Source organism: Lepus europaeus, chromosome 3, assembly GCF_033115175.1.
Source record: "Lepus europaeus isolate LE1 chromosome 3, mLepTim1.pri, whole genome shotgun sequence".
Lineage (NCBI taxonomy): Eukaryota > Metazoa > Chordata > Mammalia > Lagomorpha > Leporidae > Lepus > Lepus europaeus.
Window position 1 is genome coordinate 69,123,559 of NC_084829.1, and position 22,336 is coordinate 69,145,894.

The window sequence follows — 22,336 nt, forward strand, 5'->3', positions numbered from 1 at the left end:
TACATTAGCAGAATGTGAATTTTCTTCATTGTTAAGAGAGTGGCAAATCCCACTTCAGTCTTTAGACCAATCTTTGATAGCAGTCTGCAAAATAAAGATCATCATTTTTTTTTTAATTTTAGAAAAAAATACCTTGGTCAGAAGGATCAATGGGCAAATTAATTTCACATGAGTCTATTTTTCTTTTTGAGAATTTAGATGATGATGACAAAAGCAATGATGAAAATTCTTTTTTTTTAAGAGAAGTAAGCCTTTACTTCCTGTTTTGCATATAAAGCTGGATGAATTGGTTGCTTTTTGGCAATTAGATGGAGACCAAATCCCATACCCTTGCCTGATTCCTCTGATTCTTCCTTAGCATCAGTCTTGGCTGAGGCTGCAGCAGCAGGAGTAACAGCAGTGGTAGCAGCAGCTACAAATGCAGATGGATCAGCCATGAAGGATTTGACCTTTTCAGCAAGTGGGAACATGTGCTCAGTCTCCACAGGCAAAGTCAGGACCCACTTGTTCCCATTGATGATAGAATAGGGTATTGATGCGACAGATAACCAATCTGCTGACTAACACTGGCACCATTGCGGACACCCTCCAGAAACTGAGAATTTAGTTTCCTCTGTGATGTCCAGCACTTCACGGTTTAGATACTGCTGTTGTCAAACACCTGCCGAATGATCAGCCTAAAGGATTAGGGGGAAATGTTCAGCATGCTCAGCATTGTGGTTTTGCTGGCTTCCACCTTGTCTCCAATCTTTGTCAGCTGCACATCACTCAGGATTTCAGCAGTGCCCCTGGAGATTTTGTGGTGATGCCCAAAGCCTGGGTAAAGGAGGGCCTGTTGGGCCCTCAGACTGGTGTTCTGAATTGGCACAGTCTCCTCACAGTGGGCAATGTCACCAGCATGGCTGACAGCTACCCCTTAATGGCCAGCAGCATGTCCCTTTGTCTCTTTGGTGGACAAAAAGCCCAAGTTCTCCCAAGTATGAGGCAGGGATTTCTCTAGCTCCAGGTTGTTTTTCATATGCCCTTGGATAGCCTTGCTTATCATGGTGTTCTTGCCCATCGGCACCACAACCTTCCCTCTGATGGACATGTGGATCTGCTGAATATGCATGGAGCCCGCATTGGCTGCACCCATCCAGAAGCTGGATGATTCTGAGGAAGTAGTTGGTCTTCCAGGTTGTCTTGTCTTCCCTGGGCATTACAATGGTGCATCAGAGATTGCCACATTAAAGACAATGTCACTTTCATGAGGAAGTCTGGCAAGAGAAGAGCAAAAATTCTTGGCATGCCTACCATACCATTTGTCCTTTCCCTGTCCCCTACCTGACACACACATGAATCTGCCATCTCAATATGTGGACCCACAACCTACTAATCCACTGTTCATTCGAAAGCAGGCATCTCTTGAATGTGATCACAGTTCTCCAGTCCCTTCAGCTCAGGCCACTTTAATTTCTCCTAATGAAACTTCCTGTGTTACTCCCCCTTGCTGCTGTCTGTTCTGCTATCCACACGCAAAGCATCTTTGCAAAAATGTGAAGCACGTCATTTAACTCCCAGCTCAAGCTCTTTAGGGGCTTCCTATTACACAAGAAGAAAAGAACACTTCTTGTCCTGGCTAATTAGACCCTACATGAGCTAATCTCCTGGCATTTACTCCTCTCTGCACAATGTTCCTTCTCCACCATCTACTCCGTGTCCTCCAGAATACTGCCTCTTCTTAACTCAGGCCTGGCCACTCGTGATTTCCCTGCTTGTGACACTGTGCTGAACTCTTCTTGGGCTAGTTCCTTCTTATCCTTCAAATCTCCACTGACAGTGCCCTTTTCTAGGATTCCATGACTTCTTCTCTTCCTACAGTTACTGATAAGTTATTTTATGGAGTAATTATTATACACTGACAAGTCTTGTGTGTTTATTTAATTATGGTTATATCCTCCAACTGCTCTGTAGGCATCTAGATCATGGGTCAACAAACTTTTTGCTATAAAATGGTAGTAAATATTTCAGGCGTTTTGCAACATATGGTCTCCGTTGCATCTGTTCAGCTCTACCACTGAAGCATGAAGGTAGCTACAGAGAATACGTAAATCACTGGGTGTGACTGTGCACCAAGAAAACATTATTTATAAAAAACAGGCACTGGCTTAGTGTCCATATTTGGTCAGTCCTCTCTAGGACCGTCACCTTATATGCTTTTCTCCCTACCATATCCTCAGCATCAAGCACAAAGAAGGTCCTCCAGGAGTGCATCCTAAAAGAATGAATGAATAGAATACCTTCCATGTGTCAGGAAGTATGCCTGTATTCACAACCTTTCATTCTTACTAAAACCCTGGAAGGCCAGTATCATCATTTTCATTTGATAGAAAAGCAAAATAAGTCTCAAGTTCACAGGACCATTGTATTAGGTTCTTAGGGCTGCTGTAATAAAGTACAACAAATTGTACAGCTTAACACAAGAAGAAATTATTGTTTTACAGTTTTGGAGTCTAAAAGTTCAAAATCAAGATGTGAGCAGGCCATAATCTCCATGAAATCTCTGCTAGAAAATCATTCCTTGCCTTTTGTAGTTTCTTTTTCTTCTTCTTCTTCTTTTTTTTTTTTTTTTTGACAGGCAGAGTTAGACAGTGAGAGAGAGACAGAGAGAAAGGTCTTCCTTTCGTTGGTTCACCCCCCAAATGGTTTCCATGGCTGGTGCGCTGCGCCAATCCAAAGCCAGGAGCCAGGTGCTTCCTCCTGGTCTCCCATGCGGGTGCAGGGCCCAAGCACTTGGGGCCATCCTCTACTGCACTCCTGGGCCACAGCAGAGAGCTGGACTGGAAGAGGAGGACAGAATCCGGCGCCCCGACCGGGACTAGAACCCAGGGTACCGGCACCACAAGCGGAGGATTAGCCTAGTGAGCCACAGCGCCGGCTGCCTTTTGTAGTTTCTGGTGGCTCCTGGCATTCTTTGGCTTGTGGTAGTATAACTGCACTCTGCAAGACTTTTTTCCATAGATTTCTCTGTCTACACATATGATATTCTTCTATGTTTTTCTGTGCACTTTCTCCATGTATAAGGACACCATTCAGGGGACAGCTTTGTGGCACTTTGGGTAAAACCACATACCTGTGATTCCAACATCCTGTATTAGAGTGCTAGTTCAAGTCCCAGTTGCTTCACTTCTGATCTGGCTCCCTATTAGTGTGCCTGGTGGAAGATGGCCCAAGAACATGGGTCCCTGTCATCTACATGGGAGACCCACAAGGAGTTCCAGGCTCCTGGCTTCAGCCTGGCCCAGCCCTATCTGTTGCAGCCATTTCCAGAGTGAACCAGCAGATGAAAGACATTCTCTCATTCTATCTCTCTCTGTCCCTCTCTCTCTCTCCCTCCCTCCCTCCCTCTCTTTTTCCCTCTCCCCTTTCCTCCTTCCCTCCCCCGCTGCCTTCCTCACTCTGTCTCCCTCTCCACCTTTTTCACTCTGCCTTTCAAATAAATAAATCTTAAAAATAAAGACACAATTATTTGATTTAGGGCCGCTTTTAATCCAATCTGACCTAATTTTAACTCATTTCACCAGTAAAGACCATTTTTCAGATAAGGCCACATTCTGAATTTCTAAGTGGAATAATTTTGAGGAAACAGAACACCATACTCTGCAGCTTTCAGGTTGTAGTAAGAGGCTTTGAACTTGATACCATTCAAATAATTTTCTACTCTGAAGTTATATACCTTAATTATTAAGTTAAATTAAGAGTTGACAGTGGGGGGCCAACTTCATTTTGAGAATTGAATGTTAGAAAATATCAGTGGAAATGAGAAGTTAAAAGCCTTACCTTTTAGGAACTTTGTCTATATCATAGTTTCTGACTAGTATCCTAAGCATGATGTCACTGTTGACATCAAGGGCATTTGACACATGTCTTGTGAGTAGAGATTTAAGATGTTTTTGTATAGATTTCATTGGTTGACCAAGAAGAATCACATTAGAGGTTTCATGTCCCTTGGCTACCAGGTCTAAAATCAACTTTTTTTTTTTTTTTACCCCCAAAGCTTGTCTTAAGCATGCTTCCTACATCAGTCCATTTAGTAAATGCCAGACCAAACAAATTAAAATGAATTCCCTTGCTATAGTAAATATTTGCTTCTTAGTACTTTTTATTTGTTAAGATGGCTTGTGATTTTCTTGGATGGAGGTATTGCACAACTTTTTCCTGAAACATTTTTTGCAGGGCATCTCCAGGAATTGATCATCTGTGTCACACAGTTTGGTAGAATCACTTTGGGAGAATCACTTTGGGAGAATCACTTTGGGTGTTTGCTTGCTTATCAAAGTACAGGTGAACTCTGCTTTTCCGAAGGTACATTTATAGAAACCGAATTTCTGTGCTTTAGAAATTGGTTTTGAGCCCTTTCACAATGGATGAGGCTCCTGATAAAAAGAAAACACCTAATCCAAGGTTAAGGTGTCAGCAGGTTTACACCAAGGGCTTTACTGTTATGGCCTCATCTCAATCGCTCATTTATTCAATTATGCCTTCACAGATTTTACATGGATATATTCAGCCTAAGGAATTATCTATGAATTTAAAAATGATGGAGAAACAGATTTCTTTTCATTAAGTCATCCTGAAAATATATGTAGATCACCATTTCCCAAAGTGATCCCAATAAATGGAAATGACCAGTTATAGACAGAATCATGTTTCTTACCAAATTCCTATGTGGAAACTCTTACCTGGAGTACCTTAGAATATGACTGTATTTGGAGATAGGGCCCACATCAAAGTGGCAGTCCAGCTTGAATGGGGTTATAGCAGTGAAGCCCTAGTCTAATAAACTGCTGTCCTTGTACGTGAAGGAAGTCACCAGGGTTGTGTGTGCACAGAAGAAAGGCCGGGTGAGAACACAGCAAGAAGAGGCCATCTGCAAGCTGAGGAGAAAGGCTCAGGAGGAAACAAAACAAACCAAACCTGTTGATATCTTAACCTTAGGTTTCCAGTCTCCAGAATGCTTAAAACTTACCTGTTAGTCAGGCCGCTCTGTCTGTGGTTCTCGTTATGGCGGTTGGAGCAAATTAAAGCACTACTGTTCATTAGGTCCGCGCCTTCAAGAGCTTTCGCTCAGCTAACTGTAATGTCTGCTGAGGCTTTATTTGCATTTTGGAGGTATTTCATTTGAATGAACTTGATTGTAAACCTCTTGTGGGCAAGGCCTGTGTTGCACGTTTGCATTTCCACAATGACATGAAGGAGACAGGCATCTGCTAGAATGAACATGTCATCTCCATTTCTACTGTGCCCTGTGAAAGAGTAATGGAGAGACAGCACAATGTATCTTTGAGACAGCAAGAAATAAGAAAAAAAAAAAAAAACAGAGCCACATGTGCTAAGCACATAGCCAGAAGCTTCAAATATCTTCTTATTTAATACTTCTATTCTATTTGGAGATTCAAAGCTTTATACCATTTTACAGATGAAGGAACTGGTTCAGACAGATTAATTGCTTTAGCCAAGATCATAAAGTCATGGGTAGAACCACAATTCCAATTCAGTTTTCTTTTCCCTGAATATATGTTGCATGGAGGGAAACAAGTACAACTTTAAAAAAATGAAGAAAAAATGTTGAGTGTTTCCATCCATTACTTAAGGAAAGAGGAAGTCTAACTAGATAGCAGCGTTTATGAAAAACAACTGCACATCCCCATAAGTGACATGGGTATCACAAACTTAGCTCATGGCTAAGTCATTCAAATAAAAATAATGATTAGAAAGCATTATTGAGCACTTAATAAGTTCCAGGCACTGTTCTTGGTTACCTGTATTCTTAGACTTATTCTGTGTGGCTGGTGGAAAAGCTAAGTGGGTCCAAAGGCAGGTGGCCAGAATAACTTGCCTTTGAAAGGATGCTATGCAGTTACAGGTGAGGTTTGTTCTGGATAAGATTGAAGAAGAGATAGATAGCTGCATCGAATACTTGGGAACTCTTCAGTTAGAAGAGAAATTTAGACATAGTTCTTAAGAGATAGTGAGCTTTCAATCACTGACAATATTCATAAAGATGTGTGCATGTAAAGCAACTTTTGTGTTTAAAGGAAAGTCAACTCCTTACGTTTGGAGATTTTAGGATTCATAAATTATCACTGTCAACTTCTCCAATAACAAAATTAGTATTTGAGGCAAAATATGAGTTCTGATTACTATGGGAACTACAGAAAGAATTTCTAATGTGAGAAACATATCAATTCCTATCGCCATTACTGAGAGATCCTCACAAGGAAATTGTTCAATTTGAACCCTTCACATACTGATTCTTTTATAATTATGTTGACAAAATTCAGTCTCCAGGTTCCCAAGCCAATGCCATCACCTGTTTCTAAACTTTTTTTTTTTTTTTTCCCTTATCAGGGAGAGAAGCCCATCTTACAGCCTATCATTGGGCAAGGCATCCAGCAGAAGCTTCTTAAATGCAATAGGATATGATCGGATGTTTTTCTTATCTGGGATCAGTGTTTCTTGAGAAGTCGCTGTAGAGGCTAAGACATGAGTACATGATGACAGTGAATATCATTAGAGCAATTAGAGTAGATAATCCATTTGCAAGCACCAAAGAAGTGCATTTATGTGGTGCGTTGGGGCTACCCAGAGCCCCAAATGACAGTTTAGAGGTACTGTGTTGTGGGGCATCTTGAGACGAAATTAGGATACGTTGCTGAACAGTCCTAGCGAGAACGGGTCAAGAAAGACACTGCATTGAAGAGTACAGTGTACCCACAAAATCCAGGCTGTCGGAGGTGTGTGTGTGTGTGTGTGTAAAAATGATCTAGAAAATCACATTGTTGTAGCCCTGAACACTTGACTAGTAAACGCGATAACAGGAAGGAAGAAAAAAAAAATGTGTCCACAGGGTGTTCCATCCTGCTGTTCAGAACATTGTGGGTGCCCAAACAATATTAATGCTCTATGATGAAGACGGTAGAGAGGATGATGATGATTAATGCAACTCATGGAAAAGCAGGGCTGGGGAGGATGACATAGACCAGGGACCGCGAGAGGGAGGATGACTCACGGGTGAGGGCTACCTGGGGATAGAGCGATGTGGCGTGCACGTTGGCGAGCGTGGGGGAGCGGCCGGGGCACGCGTGCCTCGGACCTGGGAGTGGGCGGGTGGGCGCGGAGAGGCGGAGCGTATCCCGGACTGGGTGGCTGGCAGCTCTGTCTGCGAGAGCAGCAGCATCACCCGGGAGCGAAGCCTCGGAGACTCCGCCTAACTGACACCCAAACTCTCCCTCTCCCTCCCGCAGCCCCAAACTGGAGGCAGCTGAGTCTGCGAGCAGCCTCGGCGGCGGCGGCGGCCGCCCCAGCCCCGGCCCCAGCTAAGCTAGCCCCGGCCCCGGCCCCGGCCCCGGCCCCGCCTCGCACGCCCCGCGGAGACGCCCGGATCGGCGGAGCCCGGCGCAAGCCCTCGCCCCCTCGCCGCGCCCGCCGCGCCTCCGCCCGCCCGCCCCCGCCACCGAGACCCGGCTGCGGGAGGCGGCCGGCGGCCCCGAGCCTCGCCAGGGCGACCAAAACAAAGGCAGCATCCGGGGCTGGGTGGATGCACACAACCATGAAAGCCTGGGCTCGCGCTCTCCCCAGCTCCGCCGCCGCCGCCGCCGCCGCTGCCGCTCCTCCTCCCCCTGCCGCCGCCGCCGCCGCCGCCGCCGCCGGGAGGGCTCGGCTGTGAGGGGAAGCAGGGGCGCAGCAGCTGGGCGTGCTTCCGAAAGGTGAGAGCGAGCCGCCAGCGGAGGGGGCGGGCAGGCCACGAAGATGTCCTCGGCCGTGGGGCCCCGCGGTCCTCGCCCACCTACGGTGCCTCCCCCTATGCAAGAGCTGCCCGACCTGAGCCACCTGACCGAAGAGGAGAGGAACATTATCATGGCAGTGATGGACCGGCAGAAGGAAGAGGAGGAGAAGGAAGAAGCCATGCTCAAGTAAGCCACCCATGCCTCGGTGCCTCCCTCCGTCCATGCACCACTCACTCGCCCAGTCCTCCCGGCCGCGTGGGGGAGGGGCGGGCGCGGGTGCTGGGTTCGGGCGGAGGCGCCCGCCCCGGGGCCAGGGGTGCTGGGTTTGAGTAGGGGTGAGGCCAGTGGGGCCGGGGGAAGCCGGGGATGCCACCGAGCCGGAACCAAGGAGCCGGGTGTGGATGGCTTGAGGCTGGAGTGCCCGGGAGGATTGGGGGTGGACAGGGGCCACCCTGGTGGTGGGATGTGAGGGAGCTCAGAGAACCTGAAGCCGCCAAAGTGGAAGGGCCCTGGGCTGGGAGCAGGTGAGGGGGCAGCGGATAAGCGGTGGAAAGGAGGGATGGGCTGAAGAGGTGCTGAGGACAGCTCCTCTGCTCTTTTGGAGTTGTTTGGCAGGTCGGGGTTAGCCCCGTGAAGGGTGCCCGCATTTACAGAATGAAAATGCTGATTTTTAGTATTCATTTTGCTACTCATTCATTTCACAGACCAAGGTTGGGTCTTTTCTGGGCAGTTGCCATCTTTGGTAACCTGCCTCCCCAGCTTCTCTTCACCCTGTTCTTCACAGTCTAGAGCAGAGAATACCTGTGTGAAGATAAATTTTCTTACCCAGATGTAATGCCACGGGCAATGCAAAGTTTCTAATAATGAGAGAAGCTGCTGAGGAATCTGGCCTGAATAAAATAGTGGGCACCAAGAGACCTCCGGGGCCTGCTCCATTCCTGGAGGAAGCAGTCCAGTAAGATATTGAGTGTTTGCACACATCCTGCCTTCTTTAGAGCCCATAGAGCCTTCAGAGGATCTCTGTCTGGTGCCCTATTTTCCTGGGGACAGCGAGGGGATGGGGTTGGCTGCTGGTGGTGCAGGGGTGTGTGACAACTGTGCTGCTGCTTGCTCAGACAACACTGCTTACAAGGAACTGGCAGAGAGACTGGGCTTTCTCATCCTTAGCATCACCCACAGAGTGGAGCTGAAGGGGACTTCATCCTCTCTTTCCTGGGGGAAGTCTTCATGTATTTGGGAAAGTTTCCCACTATGGAGTGGGAGGATTCCGAGACCCTGACTGGGAGTAATTCTTCAGGCCCCTTGTGTAGGCTAGCAGGTGTATCTGGGGGCAGGGGATTGGCATGAAGAGCTGAGAGGAACCTGTTGCATCTGGAGTTAGCTGATAGGAAAAAAAAAAAAAAAAGGAGTAGAAAGGGAGCAGGAGTGACAGCCAGCACAGAGCACACCCAGCATGGCCTCTCTCCCACCCCTAGAATTGCCTCCTGGAAGGAAGATGCCGCTGGGAAGGTTTCTTCCGTTTCCCCTCGGTGTGCAGCGGTGCCTCACAGGAGAGGGAAGAAGGGAGGCTGCATTCACAAACTGATGAGTCTCCAACCAGTGCAACTGTCACCCAGAGCAGGGAGGCGACACTGAGGGAGAGATGTGGTTGCTGGGTCACAGCAAAATAGTAGAAGCCCCGTCATTCCTGCCCTGTAACTATGGATAGAGAAAAGGGCTGTTAACCAGGAAGGCCAGAGCTGGCCTGATTCTATAAAGAGCAGCAGGCTTCTGCATTCCCTGCTCCTTCTCATCCGAAAAACAAATACTTTAAACCTGCAGGCTTCAGAGAGGCACAGCCCTCGTTAATCTGCTGCCTGTCCCTAGTGGAAGAATGGCATCCCTGGTGCTGCAGGCTTTCCCTCTTCTGAGACTGGAAGTAATGGATGGTGTCTGATGGTGCTGCTGTCTGTGTGTCTAGTTGTCAGTTTGTCTGTCCTTACTGGTTGCAGCCCCTGCCACCTGTCTGGACACCTTTTCTGCTGTTCAGTATTTACAGGTGTGTTGCTGTTCCTTTTGGTGTTCACTGCAGACAGCAAGTGGATGGAGGTTTCCAGCACCTAGTGGAAAATATGGGTGGCTGCTTGACAGTCTGGTTAGAAAGGGGAAGGCACATTGCAAGTTGTGGCCATCACGCCTCTTCATTGGCTGTTTCAGGCATGGTGAAGAGTGATGAATTTTAAGTGGGAGTGGGTGAGTTTTAGGACAGAATCCTAAACCTGCTAACTGGTTAAGGACAGTGATTATACGATTGTATGGGCTTTTATGGGCAAATGAAAAATAAAGCATTGTCCAACTGCTCACCTGTAACACTTTTTTTTTCCCACTGCTTTTCCTATGAGTGCTTTCCACTTACTTGCAAATATTTTTCCTTCGTTGCATGGTTTCACAAAATACCACAGTATGTCTTGCTGTTATACAATAGACTTCTACAGTCTTGGACCTCTGCATTAATTTGTATCGATTATCCTCTTTTACTGATGTCTTTTGTGCGATGGATTGGTGAGTCTCAGTTTGTTGCCATGCAAGTATGTCATATTGTCTACAAGCAATGGAACAGTAGTATACTTTTATTGAGGGGACTCTGTCTTAAAAACTGAGGATAGCAAAGGCTATCCAGATGATAGAGGGGCTTAATGATACCCGGTTATAGGTGGTGGCTTTTTCTAAACTTCTCATTGTAGTGCACAGATTTTGACAACATTTGTTAAATCAGAGAAAAGCTTTTATGGCAAGGATAGGTCCATCATATTGCATATTAGAGAAATTGCTGTCACAAAAGGCCCTATAAAGTTAAAGTTCTGGAAGCAATAATAAGACTTAAAATTCACTTTTGTTACCAATGCAGAACCTTGAGATTCCTAGTGTGCATGCTTTCTCTCTTCCTAGTTTGTAAAAGTAGGCTTTAAGAAGGAAAAGGAAAAATAGATGGGTTATTGTGCCAAAGCAACATTACAAAATATCAATTAAAATATAATGGTGCAGTTTCATCAGCCTTGATTATTAAGTTACTGCTTAACTCTAGTTTCAATCATGTCTTTATGTATAAATGGGAAAAAATAATCAAGCTACCTTTACCTCAAGAGTTCAGAAAAATTTTATGTGAAATTGAAAGTACTTTATAATTAAAATTATTTTTGGCAAAAAGTATGTTAATTTTAAATACAACTGCCATATTACTGGAAATAGTTAACTTCTGCAAATTATATTTAATAATTGTTTTAATTATCTACAAATTAGAGGTATTTTCTTAATCTTAGTAGCTGTGTGTGTGTGTCTTTGAGTGCACATGTACATGCTAGAGGCTTTTTGAAACCTTATTTCCTCGATGAATACTCTTTCAAGTAATTTTAGGTAGATATCATGAGCAAATATATTATATAAGCTGAAAACTATATTATCTGGGGCCTAAATCAGGGAAGATCTCATTAGATCTAAAATCTTATTCTTTTTTTGTTAATAAAAGCTTCATAGGGAAAGGAGTGATAGAAGAGTAAAAAAAGAGGAAAAAAACCACAGAAATATGGGATTAAAGGGATGGGAATTGAGAGCTGCAATGGAATTCTTCATGAAAATAGTTAACATTTATTGAGTCTTTATCTCACATCAGCCATTACTTTATGTAGTTATTTAATCTGTAGTTATTTATTCATATTTAACCTACATATAGGTGAACAATGCTCAAGTGTAATGTGTGTATGAATATTTGGATTCTCACAGTAGCCTGTGCAGAGGTGAGGCAAGTATTATAATTTTCTAGCCTCACCCTACACTCAGAAAGTTCTAATGATATCCTCAAGATGACTCAGAAAACATGGCCCAACAAGGATTTAAACCCAGACCATTTAATCTAACTTTGGGTGTTTCCTGACACACTGCACTGATTTTCGATCAAGAAGAAGCTGGTGTTCCATTTATCTTTTCCTTAAATGAATTTCTGAATTTTCCTCAGTTCCAGAGAAGTGGTTTGGCAAGGGATTAGGCTGATTCAGAAGATCAGTATGGATTATGAGAAGGCTTGGAGCTTCACCCACATATGTTAATGTGGATTCATGGAAAGGGGGGGGTCTCCAATTTCTAGACAATAAATGCATCAGAGTATAGTGGAAAGATGAATACCTTTGAATACAAGGGTCTTGGACTGTAATTCTAGGTATGCCACTTATTGTATAAATATGGGCAAGAGAATTATCCTGGGATTGTGTGAAGTTCTATTTTCCTAAAAATTCCTGCAACCTGGATTATGAATTGATTTCTAAAGAGATTTGACTTTGGGCTTCTTCCTCTCTGCTTCACAGGGAGCCTAGCAATCATCCACAGTAGCTCCCTCCTTTGTGGAGACAGAAGAAGAATTCCTGTAACTTCATTTTTCTTCTCTTCTCTCTCCCTCCACATAACTAATATTTTGTCCTGAAGTGTGTCCATGAGATTCTCTATGAGAGACTCTGTTTAGCAACAGGGATAAGAAGACTAGGTAGACTGGGAAACTGAGGGAGGCATAATGGTAGAGTCCCATGTACACAGGTATCATATTTTCACTGGGATTTGCAAGCATTTTCCCATTTCACACCAAGCAGCATTCTCTCATATTGCTGAGGCAGGGATGGGTAAGGAGGAAGGGGAAAAAGACAGGCAGTGAAGGGAGTAAGAGGACCAAGTGCCAGGTGTCTACCTGTTCCAAGGTCTTGTATTAGGAGGAGACTTACTGTTTGACTCTAGTCTCTTTCATACCATTAATGGATAGGGTTAAACTTAGGGAAGACTAACCCTGAACTACTGTGGAGATTTGTGCTTTCAACCAAAAGCTGTCTTAATAAATGTACATGCCTAGTACTAAGGTCACAAATGCTAATAGAGAAAACACTGGAAAAGAACACTAAAAGATGAAACAGGAGGCGTTACCAAAGAGAAAGGAGAGTGAGAGACAGGATCATTAGTTGCCATTTCTGTCAGCTTGTCTTGATTTTCTTTAAACTTGGCTGTGTTTCTTCCTCACTAGCAGTAAGAGGCATTGCCATTTAACTAAATAGAATATTAAAGCAGAAGTGGAATATGGAAACACCGTTGTTAGCTGTATGTGCTATACTAACTTTATATTAACTTAAGTATAGAAATACATTCATGCGATGCTATTTGTTCATTTTGTTAAGTGGAGAGAATGATTTTTTAAATTGTGTAGAGAGCTTCTGAGAAAGATACAAAATGTGAATTCTTGTAATCATATTATTATTCTGCCATAGTTGTAATAGGAAAATGGATGTGGTTGCTGTACCATGTATTCAAATTCCATTGTATTTCATCTAATTGATCTTTTTGGGCCTTTCCTATTTTTAAGCAACTTATTAAATTTATTTCTGTAATACAAGTTGAATATTTTAGAATTGGTCCTGGGATTTAAAGTAAATTTACCTTAGGTGCATGGCAACTACAGTAATATAATCCAGCATCCATGCATACTGATTCCAAATACTTAGTGTTCTTCTAATTCTTTTTAAAAGTGTATTAAGCTCAAGTGGAGGGTTCTTGCCATCCACATGGGGGATCTGGATTAAGTTCCTGTTTCTTGGTTCCCAACTCTGTACCGCTGGCCATTGTGAGCATTTGGGAAATGAATCAATGGAGATTCATTCTCTCTCTCTCTCTCTCTCTCTCTCTCTCTCTCTCTCTGTATGTCTACATCTCAAATAAAAAAGAAGTCTTTAAAATTATATCAAGCGACACTATGTTTTATTTCCCTCATCAACTGGGATTAGACACTAACCTTTATTGTGTGCCTTTTATGCATAGGAATTTTGCTGGGTGCCTGGTGAGTTTTACTACACCCTGTGCTCATCTCTTGATGAGAAGTCCAGCCTACCAATATTTATTAATTTTCTAATGTTAGTGAAATTTTCAACTAGCTAGATATCTCTTTTAAAATATTTATTTATTTGTTTATTTGAAAGGGTTACAGAGAGGGAGAGGGAGAGAGGGTGAGAGGGGGAGAAGGGGGAAAGGGGGGAGAGAGAAAGAGAGAGAGATGGAGAGAGAGAGAACCATTCCATCTTCTGGTTCACTCCCCAAATGGCTACAGTAGCAAGAGCTGAGCCAGGATGAAACCAGGACCTAGTACTCCATTGGGGTCTCCCACATGGGTTCAGGGAGCAAAATACTTGGGCCATCTTTTGCTGCTTTCCCAGGTGCATTATCAAGAGCTGGATCAGAAGTGAAGCAGCTGTTACTTGAACTAACAGAGGCTTAACTCGCTATGCCACAATGCAGGTCCCACTAGGTACCTTCTGACCATTTACTCATGACATTTGCTCTGAGAGTGCAGATAGCATGCTTAAAGGGAGTAAGAAAATAACATCATGTGGCTATTGGTGTTTTCCACATTTTTCTGAGTGCTCTCATCCTGGCCTCACATTCCTCCTTAACCCCATAAATATTCAGAACTTACTTGATTTGCTGTTCTGTCACTCACAAGGCTCCCTAATACTTCAACATTTTCCCATATTTTCTTCTCCTACAAGGTTATGTCTTCTCACAAATATGATTCTGAATTTTATTTATTACATAGGCTATTTCTTTAAAAGTATCATGATATTTAATTCAATATTAAAACCATTGTTTCAGGTGTTAGAATTGGATCAGGTATTTGACTCTGGTTACATGACAGAGAATATTTTCCTTAAATTCCTATTGTTTTAAAACTGGCATGGTCAGAAAAGGAGGTGGGCATTGGATAGTTGGATAGAAGACTGCACTAGATTCTAATCTTAACATTATTACCTTTTATAGATATGAACATCACAAGGTAAGCTACCCAAGAATCATTTTCCTTATGTGGAAATTGGAATTTATAGCACCTGCCCTTCTTCAGTGGAAGCATCTTTCCACTTCAAATTGTGCTACCCAAGGAAGCTGCCTTTATGTTTAGCCTTTATAACTTCACAATAATAGGAAGACTATCCTTTCCTCTGATTGGTGCTAGGGAGTCTTGTAGAGATGAACTTTATAGTAGGGCCTGTCATCATATTATGTCATACTATGTTAGCAATGCAGTGTGGCCAAGGTTGAAAGAATCAGTGTGAGAATTTGTCATGGAGGTAAAAGGTAACATGAATACAGGGCTTGGTTTGAGGTTATGTTTATATTCTTCTTTCTTTCTCATGAAATAGATCATAAATGTTTTTAGCACAAAAAGCATTCTAGGTAAAATGATGGAGTTTGAAATACCTAAAAGGCAATGCTAATTCAAAAAACCAAATATTATATTAGCTTAGGTTGATTTCCTCATCTTGTACTAGAGAAAAAATTGGAGAGACAAATTGATGATTTTAGTGTCAATGAATTTAATAAATTATTGATTTTCACAGTTAGCTGAATAAGGGAATGTGTACATGGCGAATAGTAGTTTCCTTTTCATATCATTTTACTACTGACTAATGCAATAAATGGTATGTGCTTCAGAATGCTTGAAGATGCCTTAGGCCTTCTGTATGTATTTTCTTAATATTTACATCAGGTTTATGTATGCTTATTTTGATGTAGGTCAATTTTCTGTGGATGGGGGCGGTATATACTGGAGAGTTGACTTTATATTGTCATACTACTGCTGCTAGCTTAGGAATACTCCCTATGCATATGAATGCTTGAAGACAAAATAGTTTTTAAAAAGGAGTAGAGAAAAAAAATCTATACACATTGATCTGTTGTCATCTATTTATACCAATTCTCAAACATAATTATGAATAGTACTTCTTTCCCTTAATCTTGAGTTTAAGCTTAGGTGAAAAAGTATATTGTCTTCCTCTTTGTACATCTTGCTTCCCCTGCCCCAAATTACTCATTTAAAACCTTTGTCTATAAGGTGGGTATTGTATGACAGTGGGCTAAGCTGCTGTTTGGGATGCCCACATTCCATTTCAGAATGCCTGGGATCAAGTCCCACCTCTCCATTTTGACTCAGCTTCCTGCCCAGAAGACAGCAGATGATGTCTCAAGTGCTTGAGTTCCTGCCACCCATGTGGGAGACCCAGCTGGAGTTCCTGGCTCCTGGCTTCTGCTGGCCTAGCTCTGGATATTGCTGCCACTGGGGAGTGATCCAGCAGATGAAAAATCTCTCTCTTTTCTCTTTCTGTCACTCTGCCTTTCAAATAAATAAATGTTTTTCTAAACTCAGAATATGAGCAATTAATAATCTTAAAATATATCATCAATAAGTAATGCAGGCAAATTGTAGACATAAAATCTCAAAAACCACTAGTAAATTGGATGCATTGCTTTTGCTGAGGCTGAGGTGTTATCTTTTATGCAGTCTCAATGGAATGCAATATTTTTGTGGCAAAGTTGAATTTAAAATTTCAAAACATTTTTCAAATAATAATAGTTATGAACTGCAACTGCATAGAAGACTCTCATTATGAAAATTTTCCTTTGAGCCTTGCAAAAGGGCAGCCTACCATTGAAGACAGTATCTTTAATGTATGAGAATTCATTTAAATAGATTTTAGAATAATATGTTGATAATTCCCCTGAAGTTTAGATAGTAAAATAATGTTATATAAAGTAATTTCATGCAATTTATAAGTAATAATGCATTGCTTTAGAATATTAGCTTTTTAACAGAAGCATAATGATTGAAACAGACACCTTTATGCAATATAGAAGATATTACTTTGCTAATTATTTATACATTATTTAGTATGTTTTTGTGCTAGTTATCATTATTTCAGGTAATTATTATCTAGAAGATGCTATTATATTTAAATAGAGAGGGTATGTAAATTGAAAACCAATTAAAATATCTTTATTGTCATATAAATGTCTCAGGATATTTAGCTTCTTTTAATGGACTCATGCATAGTGTGTATATTCACAAGAACTACTAATAGTAGTAATTACTAATGAAGTTTTCTTGTAAGATTTGCTAGACTGCATTGTCTATGTGATCAGTTTCCAGCTTACATCTGTGTCCTTCCAGTATTATTGATCAGTTTTTGAGGAATATTCTTTTTTTTTTTTAAGATTTTAATTATTTGAGAGAGGTAGAGTTACAAACAGTGAAAGGGAGAGACAGAGAGAGGTCTTCCATCTGCTGGTTCACTCCCCAAATTGTCATAACTTTGGACTGCACAGATCTGAAGTTAGGAGCCAGAAGCTTCTTCCTGGTCTTACAAGCAGGTGCAAGGGTCCAAGTACTTGGGTTGTCTTCTACTGCTTTCCCAGGCCATAGCAGAGAGCTGGATTGGAAGAGGAGCAGCTGAAACTAGAACTGGTCCCCATATGGGATGCCGGCACCACAGACAGAGGATTAACCTACTATACCACAGTGCCGGTCCCTGAGGAATATTCTTAATCTCAAGAATATCAAATTATTTTAAAGCTGTAAGGTATTGATGCACAAGCACTGTGTGCCATGTTATTGTTCCATCATTTAAGCATAACTAAACTGTTGACAGCAGGAGTGAGAAACTCCTTAGTAGAGTGGTTTAATTTATATAGGTACATTTTAGAAAACTTGGTCTCATTGCCTGTGTAGTATCTAATATATGTGTAAATCAACATATCAAATATGAGGTAGTGTAGATCCACATTTAGAGTTTCTATCCAGGGAGAAAGATTATGTGGTATATTGGTAGAAAGAAATGAAAACAAAAGTAAAGCAACCAAATGGCTTTTTTCTTTTGTATTTCACAGAGCTTAACAGATTTATTTTCCTTGGCTACTTCTGTATTGTAATATTTTGGAGCTTAAGTCTTCTCTTTTAACTTTTTTCCCCTTGGGGGAAAAATGGATATATTTTTATATCCTGGCATTTGAAATAAAGGGATACTGAAATGAACAGTCTCATTTACATTGGATATTAAAATCTTGATAAGAGCAAAATCTGTAAAGAGAATCTACTTTAATATTATTCATGATCATCATGAAATTTTAACAAAATCATAATTTCAGAAAATAAAGTGAAATCTTCTTCATCATGAAGATAGATATTTCAATTTGCAAATGTCTACGTATCATAGGCCAAACTTAGCCATCTAAGATTTAGCACCTGGAGTAAAAACATGATAAAAGATACAAAGATCTGAGAATTTTTCCAGACATAGGAGTTAGAAATGGATTCCATGGTATTTGGATCTCCAAAGGTCTAAAAAACAGTTGTCGTTATTGAGTACAAATATGGTTGATTATTGCTTGACTTTCTAGTTCCTATTTTCCATAAAGATAGCAAACTTGAGATTTCTGGAAGAACCACACAAAATTAAAAAAAAAAAAATTCAGCCCAGGCTTTAGAACTGGATGCATTACCTAGTAAGGCAATGCAAATTTAAATATACACATAAAGTACTTTGGAAAAAGTTTTTTAAAAATTATTTATTTGAAAGGCAGAATTAGAGAGGAGGGTAGAGATAGAGAGATCTTCCATCTATTGGTTCATTCCCTTAATGGCTGCAATAGCCATGACTGGGCCATGCCAAAGTCAGGAGCTAGGAGCTTTATCTGGGTCTCCCACATGAGTACAAGGGCCCAAGCACTTGGGCCATCCTATGCTCCTTTCCCTGGTGCATTAGCAGGTAGTTGGATTGGAAATGGAGCAGCTAGGAGTTCGGTAATGCCCATATGGGATGCTGGCATCTTGGACAGCAGCTTAACCTTCCTCATTGGGAAAAGATTTAATAGTCATTAATACAGAATAGTACAAAATGATTGGTGTTTATGAGAGCTGAAGAACTTTTGAAGCTCTCTCTTGCCTTTCTCTGTAATTTCTTTTTTTTTTTTTTTTCTAATTTGGCTTAACTGTTCTCGATGTCACTGTTTTATCTGCTCTTAAATGTTATCCTTCTCAGCTTCTGTATCTTTTAGCATATCTTTGGTTCCTGGTCTATCTCAAACAATGGCTTCAACAACATTTATGTATCAGGAATTCTCACATACAAATACACACACACACACAGAGTAGAATTTTCTACCAAATCTAGATTTCACGTACTTAACAAATAACCTAAATATCTCTAGTTGTAAGTCTTTTTTTATATTTTTTTATTTAGTAAATATAAATTTCCAAAGTACAGTTTATGGATTACAATGGCTTCCCCCCCATAATTTCCCTCTAACTTGCACCCCCCCATCTCCCGCTCCTCTCCCATTCCATTCACATCAAGATTCATTTTCAATTATCTTTATATACAGAAGATCGATTTAGTATATATTAAGTAAAGATTTCATCAGTTTTTATCCACACAGAAACACAAAGTGTAAAATACTGTTTTGGTACTAGTTATAGCATTACTTCACATTGGACAACACATTAAGGACAGATCCCACATGAGAAGTAAGTACACAGTGACTCCTGTTGTTGACTTAACAATTTGACACTCTTGTTTATGGCGTCAGTAATCTCCCTAGGCTCTAGTCATGAGTTGCCAAGGCTATGGAAGCCTTTTGGGTTTGCCGACTTCAATCTTGTTTTGACAGGGTCATAGTCAAAGTGGAAGTTCTCTCCTCCCATCAGAGAAAGGTACCTCCTTCTTTGATGGCCTGTTCTTTCCACTGGGATCTCACTTGCAGAGATCTTTCATTTAGGTCTTCTTCTTTTGTTTTTTTTTTTTTTTTGTTGTTGTTGTTGTTGTTTGTTTTGTTTTGTTTTGTTTTTCCAGAGTGTCTTGGCTTTCCAGGCCTGAAATACTCTCATGGGCTCTTCAGCCAGATCTGAATGCCTTAAGGGCTGATTCTGAGGCCAGAGTGCTATTTAGGACATCTGCCATTCTATGATTCTGCTGTGTCTCCCGCTTCCCATGATGGATCGTTCTCTCCCTTTTTGATTCTATCAGTTAGTATTAGCAGACACTAGTCTTGTTTGTGTGATCCCTTTGACTCTTAGACCTATCAATGTGATCAATTGTGAACTGAAATTGATCACTTGGACTAGTGAGATGGCATTGGTACATGCCACCTTGATGGGATTGTATTGGAATCCCCTGGCACATTTCTAACTCCACCATTTGGGACAAGTCTGATTGAGCATGTAAGTCTTATAGGCACTTATACTTATTGTGACCCATCATAGACTTCATGGCTTTCTTCCTAAACATGCTGTCTCTGTACTCCCTGTCTTTGTGGGTAATATCTACCACCGTTGAAACTCCTCATTCAATCAATTATCAAATCTTTTAGATTCAATCTTCTTAGAATTCTTTGAACTTCTTTATTGTCTAATTCCTTTGCTGTTACCTTAATGTGGCATGTCATAACTACTTATCTGGAAGTCTATAATTACCTCCTAAATCATTGTCCTGCCCCCAGTCAAACTTTCTCCCATCTGATTCCTACATTGTTTTCAGGAATATTTATCAAGTTCATTTGATGATGTCTCTTCCATAAAAGCCCCTAACTTCATCATCTGGATCCAGCTCACTCTTGCCTCTCTGTGGTCTGTGCATAGCTTCCTGCCCTAGTCTTCCAGTCTTATTGACCTAATCCTCAAGGTGTCATTGCTGTTTCACAACTTGGTGACTCCACTAATGCCTTTTTTCCTGTCAGATGTTTCCTTTTTAGTCTAAATACTTTTTACCTAATACTTCAAATTAGCTCATATGATACCTTTCCAGATTTTGCAGGTTAATTTTGATATTTGTCTTCTGCATATATTTTTTCATAACCCTTCTCACTCAGCAGTACTTCTGCTTTAGTTGTACTGCTCAGTACAACATATACTTATGAGATCATTCTTATTTTTAGCCCTCACATAAGCACAGTAGCTTGCATGTAACAGGTGCCTGTTTTCAGAGCTGTGTATACAAATGAATGAATAGATTCAGAGGCTGTGGATGGAGGAGTCACCTAAGGCTGCTAAGGGTATGAGTAGGAGGATAGAGTGGGATGGTTATTCTAACCATGGGAATTAGATCAGCACATTCTGAAAGCAAAGAATAAGCTGAGTGTTTCTGGCTGTTAAGAAAATCAGGTTGACCAGAATTTATGAGGAAAAATATATTGGATATAGGACATTAAAAGGTAAAATTAAAATATAATTTTCTGACAGTCTGTTGTGTTCTTGATTCATCATTTGTGGCTTTTTTGGAAAGCATTCTTAAAGCTGCTTGAATGTCAACATGGGAGGATGTGAAATATTTTTAGGGAAATCCTCTGGAAAGACAAGCTTACAGGAAACATTTTCTAAAGTGTGATACATGTTTTCTGATTTGATATTTAGAATTAGATCAGATGCTGTGACCATACAGCATTGTACTGATTATAACTTAGTTAAGTCATCTTCTAGACTTAAATGTATCAAAACCAGTCTCCTGTATTCTTTGTATTTCTGTTGCCCAGCTCTATGATCAGCACATAGTAGGACCTCAGCAAGTGCTTGTTGAACTAACTTGAACAGTCTATCCAGAATATAAGTCACTGCCTTGCGTTTCAGACCTGGGCTAAGTTTATATGTGCTTGAGCACTTAGTGTCTGTCTAGACCAGAGCTGCTAAACACCCAGTACACATGCCAGTTCTTATACCTAGAAGAGCATCACCAGTAAGCTTCAGATGCCCCAGAACTTTTTCAAACATAGTGCTTCAGGCTATAAATTGACAAAAGTTGACGATCAACATGTCAATCAACATTTTAGCCACAGAAGATTTATTCCACTTCTGCTTTAAGAATTGAAAACTGAGGCCCAGAAACACATTCAAATTTTCATTAATTAATAGGAGAGCTAGTGATAAAATAGCAGCTCCTCTGTGTTCCAGTCCAGTGTGTTTTTCCACTGTCATTCCCGCTCTACATGCTATTTCAACTACCAGCAAATTTGAACAATTAGTTTTTTTTTTCAATTCTAGTTTGATTTGCTTACTTTGCATCCTGTTATGGAAAACTCCAAGGGAACTTCAAATTATTTTGTTGATTTTGAATTTGGATTATATTGAGTATTATTCAACATCAGTGAATCATTGATGGAGACTAATAATTATTTATTTAAATATTCTCTTCGTAATGATATTTGTTGCAATTATATTTAATCTTTATTAATATTTCTTAATTGTAATCATTTTTCAATGTTTAATATTTCTCTGAAAGATAAATTTCCAATATGCAATATTTCACTTACAATCTCAATAAGCTATTCCCGCCATGCTTTTGAATTATATCCACGTTAAGGTAATGTTTTTGTTCTTTCACTTAGAGTAGTCAGTTGTTTTTTGTTAACTGTTGGGGAGAAGAACTTCCCATGGTTTCTCCTCATTGGGGCTTTTGCTTCAAATAGACATTTGGTCAGTAATTCAAGAATGAGTTAGTGAGATAGTGGCTACTCATATATACATTCATGAACTTACATACAAATGCACATATACATTCTCATCTCATTTTGCACCCGTACATATGATCTCTTAGAGCAGGCCAAAGAAAATGAGTGGTGCTCATTAATTTGTTCATGAAAAAAATAATAGACTGAGCACTTAGGATATGCCAGACGTTATGCTAGAATTAATAGAATCATCTGCTCACTGACTGTTCTACAATGAGGTCCATTTTATAAACAAATAC

At 40.9% G+C, this 22,336-nt stretch overlaps 1 protein-coding gene and 1 pseudogene across 1 annotated transcript in view; one reads left to right on the forward strand and one right to left on the reverse strand.

Annotated features, from left to right (window-relative positions):
* Positions 1 to 236: 236 nt before the first annotated feature.
* Positions 237 to 1,199, reverse strand: LOC133756567 (putative ribosomal protein uL10-like; annotated as a pseudogene).
* Positions 1,200 to 7,791: 6,592 nt separating this feature from the next.
* Positions 7,792 to 22,336, forward strand: part of RIMS1 (regulating synaptic membrane exocytosis 1) — a 534,165-nt gene continuing 519,620 nt past the window's right edge. The window contains exon 1 of the mRNA XM_062186349.1: positions 7,792 to 7,955. Coding sequence (XP_062042333.1) covers positions 7,792 to 7,955 — 164 coding nt within the window. The remainder of the gene's footprint in view (positions 7,956 to 22,336) is intronic.